Below are 11649 nucleotides of genomic sequence, written 5' to 3'. Positions count from 1 at the left end.
ACCCGCCACCTTAGGTGTATGTGGCTGGCGCCTTAGCCGCTTGAGCCACAGGCGCCGAGCCTGGTTTTGAATTTCTGACCTCAGGGGATCCTCTTGGGATCCTGGAGTGCTTGGCCTGAGTCACCTCATCCAGGCAACTTGGCTCCTTTCTGATCTATGTTCTGCATATACATATGCTGGATTTTGGTTTGTTTCAAACCAGATATGGGATCAAACTCTACCTGTTACATTTAGTTAAGCGAAGTGGACAAGTTTATAAACATAATGCCTTGTTTCTTGTAATGTCTGAGAAATATTACACAAATTATTTAGTTTAGATTTATAGACCACTGAAGGGTCTTACTGTTTGCTTTCCATTATTTGATGCTAGAGCAATGATGCCATAGTGTATTGTCTTTGGTTTACTTACCTCTTAGGGCTATAAGGAAATCTGGAACAGTTAAGAGTTCTGAAAGTAAAATGAGAGGGTCAGAGCAAATATACATGTAAAAAAGTGGCCAGCGCTCTGTCCCCAAATCTTGAGCACACTAGATATTGTCTTTTAAGTTTTTGGGGTTGACCATGCACGGTGCCTATAATCCTAGAACTCTGGGAGGCTGACTTGGGCAGATCGCTTGAGCTTACCAGTTGGAGAGCAGCCTAAGCAAAAGTGAGACCTCATCTCTACTAAAATTAGAAAAAAAAAAATGAGGCAAAAGGTTTGCTTGAGTCCAAGAGCTGGAGGTTGGTTGAACTATGATACCACAGCACTCTGTTCATGGCAACAGCTTGAGACTCAAACAAATAAATTAATAAAATTTTTGGAGTCATTCTTTTCTTCTTTTTTTTTAAAGGCCACCGTTTGAAGGTTGTCAATATGAATCAACAAAGTGACAGTGCAGACTTGCTTGGAGGGTAAGTGTGACTCAAAGCCCTTTATTATTTTGTGTTTATTTCTTGAGGTAAGAAATATTTGTTTTCTTATGAAGCTCATAAATAGCCTTGGAGAAATACACAAATATATGCACGTCTTTCCCACCCCAGCAGGGTATTTATTGATTTTAATTTATTGAGGAGCTTTTGGGTGTGTAGGTAGTTCTCTCTCTCTTTTTCTTTTTCCACAGCTCACAGCAACCTCCAACTCCTGGGCTCAAGTGAGTCTCCTGCCTCAGCCTCCCAAGTAGCTGGGATTACAGGCGCCCACCACAATGCCCGGCTATTTTTTTTTTGGTTGTAGTTGTCATTGTTGTTTGGCAGGCCCGGGCTGGATTCGAGCCTGCCAGTTCTGGTGTACGTGGCTGGTGCTTTAGCTGTTAGAGCTACAGGCACCAAGCCTTTCTCTTTGTTTTGAATTATACTTTTTTGTTTTTATTTGTTGTCTTTGTTGTAGAGTGCTGGGATTATAGGAGTGAGCCCCTGTGCAGAGCCCCAAAATGATGAACCAGAATTTTGCCTTGGTGCCAACTTCCTGAATATAAAAATCTATTTTGCTTTTTTAGTGTGTTAGCATCAGTTATCAAAAAAGAACTTTATTTTTCTAATTCTGTGTTATTGGAAATATGGTTTGTTTTCTCTACTCTTGTATTATTGGATCTTATCCTCAATAAAATGGTTTAACGTATATCATGTTGAAGATGAATAGTGACTCCCTTGTTTAGGAATTACTGTATAGCGAGATGTGGTGGCTCACACCTGTAATCCCTGCACTTTGGGAGCCCAGGTGTTTGAAGCCAGCCTGAGCAAGAGGGAGACCTTGTCCCTACAAAAAATTAGGAAAATTATCCTGGCACGGTTACCTGCCCCTATAGTTCTAACTACTTGGGAGGCTGCAGTGCAAGAATTGCTTGATTCTGAGAGTTTGAGTTTGCAGTGAGCTATGGTTAGGCTGCATTCCAGCCAGGACCACAGTGGGAGATCCTGATGGGGGTGCGGAGGAAGCACAAACAATGGAAAGAGAATTGGGGACTAGGCAGGGGATGTCATCAGGAAGAGGTAATATTTCTATTCTTAATATGTGTGGTTACTTTTGTCTGCTTTATAACTCAGGTTAAATATAGTTTACATGCACCAAATACTGTATTAAACAGAAGACATTTTTAGATGTACTTAATCTAGTTTGTAAATGTGAATCTTTTAGAATGATTTTAAATAAAATTATTATTATGACACTTTATAAAAAAATTAAGAGTCATAGAGTCCGTCAGAGTGTTTATACTGCTGCAGGTTGCTGTCTTGGTTAGTGTGTGTTGCTCCTTTGGTTTTTTTCTTTTCTCTCTCTCTTTTTTTTTTTTAGAGACAGAGTCTCACTTTGTCACCCTTGTAGAGTGCTGTTCAGTCACAGCTCACAGCAACCTCCAGCTCTTGGGCTTAGGTGATTCTCTTACCTCAGCCTCCTGAGTATTTTTCTCTCTTTTTTTTTAATTCAGACAGAGTCTCATCTTGTCACCCTACATAGAGTGCCATGACATCATAGTTCACAGCAATTCTCTTGAGCTCAAGCAATTCTCTTGCCTCCGCCTGCCCTCAGTAGCTGGGACTAGAGGCGCCTGCCACAATGCCTGCCTATTTTTATTTTTTTGTTTAGCAGACCTGGGCTGGATTCGAACCCTCCAGCCCATGTGTGTCTGGTGCCCTAATCACTGAGCTTTGGGTGCCAATCCTGCTATAAACATGGCCTTTTTTCCTTTAGGTAAATATCGAGTAGTGTGTGTATTGGATGAAATGGTAGGTGTACCTGTAGTTCTTTGAGGTATCTCCATTCTACTTTCTATAGAGGTTTTCCTAGTTGGCAGTCCCACCAACAGTGTGGTGTGTAAGAGTTCCATTCTCTGTATCCTAACCAGCATCTGTTGTTTTGATACATTATTGATTATATTGTCCAGGATGTACTGATTTATGCCTTTTATAATTTCTGTTATTTCTTGTGTTATGTTATAATTTTGGTGAGTCATTGTCTTTTGTTTTAGCTGTTCTCAAATGAACACTTAGGTAATTCCAGTGTATGGAAAGGTAGACAGTGATTTATTCTGCGTGGGGCAGGTACTCTGGACCCATGCCCTCATGGCATTTTAGTTGCTTCTGAGGTGCCTTTTCTGCAGAAGATAGTTTGAAGACCTTGTTCTACGTAAGGGTTCACAGTCTATTTCCTCAGTTCTGCCAGGTATCAGTTTTGTTCCCATTGAGTATTTGTGTGACAGTTGATTTTAAAAATTTTTTTAAAAATTTAAAAAAAGTTTTAATTTTTTAAAAAAATTAAAAATAATTTTTTTGAAATGCATGCTTTTTCATTTTTTCTTTCTTTCTTTCTTTTTTTATTTTTGTAGAGACAGAGTCTCACTTTATCATCCTTGATAGAATGCCTTGGCATCATAGCTCACAGCAACCTTTAAATCCTGGGCTTAGGTGATTCTCTTGCCTCAGCCTCCTGAGTAGCTGGGACTATAGGCACCTGCCACAACGTCCGGCTATTTTTTTTTTTTTTTTTTTTTTTTGAGACAGAGCCTCAAGCTGTCCCCCTGGGTAGAGTACCGTGGCATTACAGCTCACAGCAACCTCCAACTCCTGGGCTCAAGCGAGTCTCCTGCCTCCGCCTCCCAAGTAGCTGGGACCACAGGCGCCCGCCACAACGCCCGGCTATTTTTTGGTTGCAGCCGTCATTGTTGTTTGGCGGGTCCGGGCTGGGGATTTGAACCCGCCACCTTAGGTGTACGTGGCTGGCGCCTTAGCCGGTTGAGCTATAGGCGCTGAGCCCCGGCTATTTTTTGGTTGTAGTTGTCTTTGTTTTTGGCAGGCCCGGGCTGGATCGGAACCCGCCAGCTCTGGTGTGTGTGGCTGATGCCTTAGCTGCTTGAGCTAAAGGTGCCGAGCAGAATAAATGTTTCTTTTAAGGAAGTTGGTCTAATTTGAAATTTTAAGCCACTCCTTTTATAAAGTCAGTAACAACTGAGGTAATAACAGTAATAATTGTAACTGCTTTTTATGGCACTCATTATGTGCTAGGCACTATTTTGAGTTTTTTAATGTGTGTTCAATTTTTTTTTCCTTTTTAAAATTTTTATTTTGGGGCTTGGTGCCTATAGCAAGTGGTTATGGTGCCAGTCACATACACTGAGGGTGGCGGGCTCGAACCCAGCCCGGGCCAATTAAACAAGTGCAACAACAAAAAGAAAATATTGGGGTGTTGTGGCTGCCAGTCTGTAATCCCAGGTACTTGGGAAGCTTAGGCGAAAGAATCGTTTAAGCGCAAGAGTTTGAAGTTGCTGTCAATTATGACTCCATAGCACTCTACTGAGGGCAACATAGTGAGACTGTCTCCAAAAAGAAAAAAAAAAAAATAAAATTTTTATTTTGGAGACAAGAGTCTCTCTCTGTTGCCCAGGCTAGAAGATGGTAGCCATCAGGTTAACTAACAGCAACCCGAGATTCTCCTGGGTTCAGGTGATTCTCTTGCCTCAGTCTCTTGGGTAGCTGAGACCACAGTACCTGCCACAACTCCCTCCTAATTTGTTTTTAGAAATTTTTAGTACAGACAGGGTCTTGCTCTTGCTTGGGCTGGTCTTGAACTCCTGACCTCAAGGAATACCCTTGGTTCAGCCTCCCAGAGTGCTTGGATTATAGGCTTGAGGGACTATGCTGGCCCTTTCTTTCTGTTTTACACATAAGTAAACTCAGTGAGGCTCAGAGGGAACAAGCCACTTGTTCAAGGTAGCAGTGGAGTCAGGATTTACTCAAGCAGTTGTTTTGAGTGTCTAGGTTTTTTTGAGCCAGAGTCTCACTGTGTCACCCTTGGTAGAGTGCTACGGCGTCATAGCTCACAGCAACCTCAAACTCTTGGGCATAAGTGATTCGCTTGCCTCAGCCTCCCAAGTAGCTGGGACTACAGGCACCTGCCACTTGCCTGGCTATTTTTTTGTTGTAGTTGTCATTATTGTTTGGGCAGGCTTGGGCTGGGTTCAAACCTTTCAACCCCAGTGTATGTGGCCAGCGCCATAACCACTGAGCTATGGGCGCTGAGCTGATTATTTGTGTTCTTAATGGTTACTCTGTTGCTTCAGTGAGTTTTGGATTCCATTTATACTGTTATTTCTAAGACTGGCAATTTTATGTAAATGACACATATGCTGTGTTTGATTTCTGGCCTGGTGCTCTGTGCACTGTAGCTCATTATCTTGGCTGGTCTCCTGCACTGTTCTTATCTGTGGCTCTCTTCCTCGCCTCCTTGCGGGCGCTTTTCTGTTTAACAGTAGATCCTTTTCTGGGTAACCAGATTGCATCATTCCTTTATTCACATTCCTCCACCGAGGAGGAATAAAGCCTCCAAAGGCTTTATTGCAAACCCTACGTGGGTTGACATTCCTATACTTTTCTCTGTGATCAGACTCTTTAATTGCAGATGCTCACTGTCGTTCCTTCCCAGGCCAGTGAGTGGACAGTAATCCCAGAGTTCTCTAAGTATGATGACTGCTGTGAAACATGTTTGGTATCTTTTCAGTTTTCAATTTAGTTTTCTTGGAAATAAAATTAATCTTATTTTACTTGAATTATAATATTTAATCTCTTAGGCTATAGAAAATTATATACTTAGGATTTTCCAGAAGTAATTATTGCTGCTTGGGCCACTTTTTTTTAAGCTAGAGTAGTATTTCTCAACTTTTAGAAATTTATCCCCCACTTGTCCCAAATATTAAATTTCAGTTAATTTCCTGGCCTCTCAGCCATAGAGATTTAATGCACAGGTATGTGGAAGAATCTAACTACTGAGAAGTAAAAGTTGAATGAACTTTGGAGGACCACCAAACCATTACAATTTCTAAGATTTTTTGCCTGTCCCCTCACAACTAATTTTCCCCTTGTAAGCAATGCTGTGGTCATCCTATCCTCTTCTCACTACCGTTCCCCTAGTTGAGAAGGTGTGGGCTGAGTTCATTTCACTTGCTTTTGGATATTGTATTATTTCTCTTCTAAAATATCCTGAACCTATTTTGGTCAATCTTAATTAAATATGGTCTATTAATATGTCCTGTATGTTAATGTAAGTGAATAAACTAATATGTTTATTTAGCCATTATTAGTAAAATAAATGGCATGCCCTTTTACTACCTAAGAATTTCAATTTTTTTCCTAACACTATTTAATAATAGTTTTTTATCTTTAGTATAGGCCTTTTAGACACTCGAGGTGGCAGTAAGTAGATTATAATTTAAAACTATATTGTAGATTTTTAAAAATGTTTTGTTAGTATTTCTAATTTTGATTAAATGAAACCTTAAATATACTCTCATATTCCTGAACCATGCTTTCTAATTCTGTTAACTTCAGAAGTTTGTGAATCTCCTTTACCTTTTGTTTCAGTTATAAACCAGTGGACCATAAGGTTATTTGGCTACCCTTACGGGAGGCGTTTGAGGAACTCTTTGCCCAGACATTTTCTAAGAAACAAAACTTTACATTCTTGGGACACATTCAGACCTGTTACAGGCAGAAACGTTGGCGTGATCTCCTAAAACTAATGCAGCACGTGCATAAGTCTGCTGTTAGCAAGGATGGGAACGAGAGCGAGACAGGTAAGGAGATGACCCGGATGAGATTGCCACTCAGCAGAGTTAAGAGACAGTTGGGGGAGGAATAAAGCAGAATAATCTGCAGCTTTCTAGGACTTAGGGCAAAGCATATTAATTAGAAAAGGTAATTGCTTCCACGATTCTTGGCATGCTTCCCACAAAAACAAATGACTAGTGGTCATTCACATTTCTCCTGAAATAGTTCATTTGTAAATAGTGAATTCCACAGCCCAGGGGCTTTGATAGCTTAGTTAATTTCACTGTGCCCTCTTTTCTTGAGGGGGCTGCTGTATGGGGCTGCTGTGGTGACAGAAGAGCTAAGTGACAAGTGCGTGCATGAGTGTGAGCTAGTTAATATGTATGCATGCATGTGAGCTGACCGACATGTGCGTGTGCACACACACGAGCTAGTTAATATGTATGCATGGGCGTGAGCTGACTGATGTATGCACACCCCTGAGCTGACTGTCTACATGTGCACATGTGTGAGCTAGTTAATATATATGCATGGGCGTGAGTTGACTTGACATACATGTGCACATGCGTGAGCTATTTTATGTATGCATGGGCGTGAGCTGACTGACATACATGTGCATATGTGTGAGCTATTAATATATATGCATGGGCGTGAGCAGACATACATGTGCACATGCGTGTGCTAGTTAATATGTATGCATGGGCGTGAGCTGACTGACATACATGTGCATATGTGTGAGCTATTAATATATATGCATGGGGATGAGCTGACATACACGTGCACATGTGTGAGCTATTAATATGTATGCATGGGCATGAGCTGACTGACATACATGTGCACATGTGAGAGCTAGTTAATATGTATGCATGGGGGTGAGCTGACTGACATACATGTGCACATGTGTGAGCTATTTAATACATATGCATGGATGTGAGCTGACATACATGTGCACATGCGTGAGCTAGTTAATATGTATGCATGGGTGTGAGCTGACTGACATACATGTGCATATGTGTGAGCTAGTTAATATGTATGCATGGGCGTGAGCTGACTGACATACATGTGCATATGTGTGAACTGGTCAATATGTATGCATGGGCATGAGGTAGCTGATGTGTGTGCACATGCATGTGAGCTAGTTAATAGGTATTCATGCATGTGAGCTTACTGATGTGTGCGCGTGCATGTGAGCTAATTAACAGGTGCATGACCTAGTTAGTTAATGTAGTGTCTGATGCACATTAACACCATTATCTAAGTGTTTAGATTTTTCCCCAAGATGCTTAATTTTTATGTGAGTTTTATTGTATTTTTTTCATATTTAAAAGTTGTACTTACCACAACTTAGAACATGTACTGAATTCTTGTCTTTATTCTCTTCCAGGGTTGCTCCTAAAGGAGAAATGGGAAGCATTTGGTCTCAGACTCAACCATGCCCAGCAGCAGATGAAAATGACAGAGAATGCCCTTCTGTTTGCATTTGTAGAGGTACTTTGTCTACCTTATTTAGGTTAAGGGAATGTTGATTTTTTTTTTGTTGTTTGTTTGTTTGTTTTGTTTTTTTGAGACAGAGTTTCACTATGTTGCCCTTGGTAGAGTGCCGTGGCGTCACAGCTCATAGCAACCTCCAACTCTTGGGCTCAAGTGATTCTCTTGCCTCAGCCTCCCAAGTAGCTGGGACTACAGGTGCCCACCACAACATCCAGCTTTTCTTTTTCTTTTTTTTTTTTTTTTTTTGCAGTTTTGCCGGGGCTGGGTTTGAACTCGCCATCCTTGTATATGGGGCTGGCACCCTACTCACTGAGCCACAGGTGCCGCCCTGAACTCTGTTCTTTCCTGGCCATGTGTATGTTTGTGTAAACAGGAGAGAGAGTGTGCACAAGACAGAGCATGTGCACATATGTGAGAGAGAGACTGGGGGTCATTACTTCAGTGCTCTGTTTTTTTTTTTGAGACGGATTCTCACTTTGTTGCCCTCTGTAAAGTGCAGTCACATCGTAGCTCACAGCAACCTCAAACTCTTGGGCTAAAGAAATTCTCTTGCCTCAGCTTCCTGAGTAGTTAGGACTATAGGTGCCCACTGTCACAATGCCTGGCTATTTTTAGAGACGGTCTAGCTCTTGCTCAGGCTGGTTTTGAACTTGTGACCTTAGATACTCTGCCCTCCTTGGTCTCCAGAGTGCTGGGATTACTAATGCCTTACTTTTGATTCTAGGGCTTGGACATCTCAATATACTGTGTACTATTCTTTGATCCTGTAAGGAGGATCATCTTGATTAAACATTCATAACTGGCGCTTTTTCTTTTGGAGACAGAGCCTCAAGCTGTCTCCCTGGGTAGAGTGCCATGGCATTCAGCACAGCTCACAGCAACCTCCAACTCCTGGGCTCAAGCGAGTCTCCTACCTCCTCCTCCCAAGTAGCTGGGACCACAGACGCCTGCCACAACACCTGGCTGTTTTTTGGTTGCAGCCATGATTGTTGTTTGGCGGGCCCAGGCTGGATTTGAACCTACCACCTTAGGTGTATGTGGCTGGTGCCTTAGCCACTTGAGCCACAGGCGCTGAGCCTTTTTTTTTTTTTTTTTTTTGAGACAGAGTTTTAACTTTGTTGCCCTAGGCTGGGGTGCTCTGGTGTGGGCCTACCTCCCAGCAACCTCATGGCTTCAAGAGATCCTCCTGCCTCAGTTTCCTAAGTAGCTGGGACTGTAGGCACTCGCTATCTGCTTGGCTTATTTTTCTACTTTTAGTTGATATGGAGGTCTTGCTTTGCTCAGGCTGGTCTTGAATTCCAGAGTTTGAGTAATGCTCCGGCCTGTGCATCAGCCGCTACGCCTGGCCTCTTGGGCTGTTTTGATTTTTTTTTTCAATGTTCTGTAGTTTATGTCATAGAGGAGGTACAATCTTACTTGAGATGTTGTTTTGGTAAGAGAAGCTTCACTCAGTCATATATGCATGGGTGTGAGAAATTTGATTATCACTGCTTAATACTAATATGATCATCTCTAAAATAATTAAAATGTCAAGTGCTTTCTAAGTAAGGCCTATTTTTTTATGACATAGCAGTGAACTAGAGTTAATGCATTTGTTCTTTTTCTGTTAAATTTGTAGTAGATTCTTTGTTAGGATCAAGATGAAAACAAAAACATAAAGCAGTTTAACACTAAGAAAGTATGTGTCAGCTGAGTGAATTGTAAGATTTGTTTTTGCTCTTGGAAATAAATTTTGAAGAATAAAGTCAGTGGGCTAGAGTTAAGGAAGGATTCACTTCAATCTTTAACCAGTGTGAAAGGCTGTGTGTGTGTCAGCCTGTGTCACCAGTACACACTGTCCAATCTTGGTAGACTCACACCCTGACCCTATGTTTATTTCTAGTTCTTTAGAACTAGTTCTTTAATAGCCACTCAGGTACTTTTAAACACCTGAAGACAATGTAAGTTATTAACCTGACCATCCATATAATGATATGATCGGGTTTATTGCATCTCAATAAACTGTTAGACTCAAAGATACTCTTTTGACCCTTTTGGACATTATAAAGTTATCTTGGCCTTAACTCTGATCAGCTGATGGCCATTTGGCAGTCACGGTGTAAGCTTATTGAATAGGATGTGTGAAGGGTTTGCCCCTGCCTTTACTTCCAACCCTGCTTGAATAACTGCTCTTGGTGAAGGAATCTTATCATTTTACTTTATTTTGTTTTAGGGTACATTAGCTCAGGCTGTAAAGAAAGGAGAGTGGGTCTTGTTGGATGAGATTAATCTGGCTGCTCCAGAAATATTAGAATGTCTGAGTGGTTTACTTGAAGGAGCCTCTGGATCCCTGGTGTTGCTGGATCGAGGAGACACAGGTAGTACTTGAACCCCTTGGTGTTTGACCTTAGCATCAAGCCTTTTGGCTACTTGAGCGTGAGATTTTTTTGGTTAGGGTGGAGTACACAGGCCTCCCAATGGAATTTGTCCATTCCTTAGATCAGCAGTTCTCAACCTGTGGGTTGTGACCCGCAGGAACTGTATTAGAGGGCTCTGGCATTAGGAAGGTTGAGAACCACTGCCTTAGATACTTACTGCCCCATGCATTGTACTAATATTAGGTGGTATGGAGAATGCAAAGAATTAGATAATTTGTTAAGGTAATGGAATTGTGGATAAGAGACACACACTGAGATAAAATATGCATGGTTGAATGGGTGATGGAGGATAACAGTAATAAAAACACTATACAGTACTGGGGAACTGCACCATAAGAGTAAGTGTATATGCAGGTCAGTGAGTTCAAGGATGGTGTGAGCACAGGGTTGCAGGGCCCAGGCTTCTGGGGAGTTAGACGAACTTCCCCTGGGGAACTGTGGCCGATTGCTTCATTGTTAAAAGTTGCTGAGAATTTATAATTTTCTCTTCACAGAGCCACTTGTTCGTCATCCTGACTTCCGTTTATTTGCCTGCATGAATCCAGCAACTGATGTAGGCAAAAGAAATCTCCCACCAGGAATAAGAAACAGGTGAGGAGGGTGGCGCCTGTGGCTCAGTGAGTAGGGCGCCGGCCCTATATACCGAGGGCGGCTGGTTCAAACCAGCCAAACTGCAGCAAAAACATAGCAGAGTGTTGTGGTGGGTGCCTGTAGTCCCAGCTACTTGGGAAGGTGAGGTAAGAGAATTGCCTAAGCCCAGGAGTTGGAGGTTGCTGTGAGCTGTGACGCCGTGGCACTCTACCAAAGTGAGACTCTGTCTCTACAAAAAAAAATAGGAACAGGTGAGGAGATGGTTCTTGGGAATTTTAAAAAAATTCCCTTTATTTACTAATTGGTATATTATATAACCAATACTTTAGAGCAGTCTTTGAAATTTTTTGCCTTGTGGTTGAGAAATCTTGGTTTTCTTATTTGTCACATTCTTTATCTTTGTATAGGTGATAGGCATATGGGAAATTCCAGAACACCAGAGAATTTTTTCCTTTGGGTTACTACTAGTATGACACTTAATGGTTCATAGATGTTAACAAAATCCTACTATCCTCAGATTGTCTTTTGTAGCATTGTATCAGGTAGTTGTGCTGTGGTTTACACGGTCTACACAGTCACACACAGGACCTCACAGCACTGCATTGGGTGGTTGTGCTGTGGTTTACACTGTCTA

At 41.7% G+C, this 11649-nt stretch overlaps 1 protein-coding gene across 1 annotated transcript in view; it reads left to right on the top strand.

Moving 5' to 3' along the window:
- MDN1 (midasin AAA ATPase 1) overlaps positions 1 to 11649 on the top strand; it is a 181737-nt gene that overhangs the window by 52625 nt on the left and 117463 nt on the right. Inside the window, exons 15-19 of the mRNA XM_012809944.2 lie at positions 834 to 894; positions 6331 to 6542; positions 7901 to 8004; positions 10220 to 10364; positions 10919 to 11015. Of these exons, the coding sequence (XP_012665398.1) occupies positions 834 to 894; positions 6331 to 6542; positions 7901 to 8004; positions 10220 to 10364; positions 10919 to 11015 (619 nt within the window). The remainder of the gene's footprint in view (positions 1 to 833; positions 895 to 6330; positions 6543 to 7900; positions 8005 to 10219; positions 10365 to 10918; positions 11016 to 11649) is intronic.

The sequence above is a fragment of the Otolemur garnettii genome, unplaced genomic scaffold, assembly GCF_000181295.1.
Source record: "Otolemur garnettii isolate 467f Iridium unplaced genomic scaffold, OtoGar3 scaffold00118, whole genome shotgun sequence".
NCBI classification, from domain to species: Eukaryota; Metazoa; Chordata; class Mammalia; order Primates; family Galagidae; genus Otolemur; species Otolemur garnettii.
The sequence above is the reverse complement of the archived record's forward strand: the minus strand, read 5'-3'. Positions and strand labels throughout refer to the sequence as shown.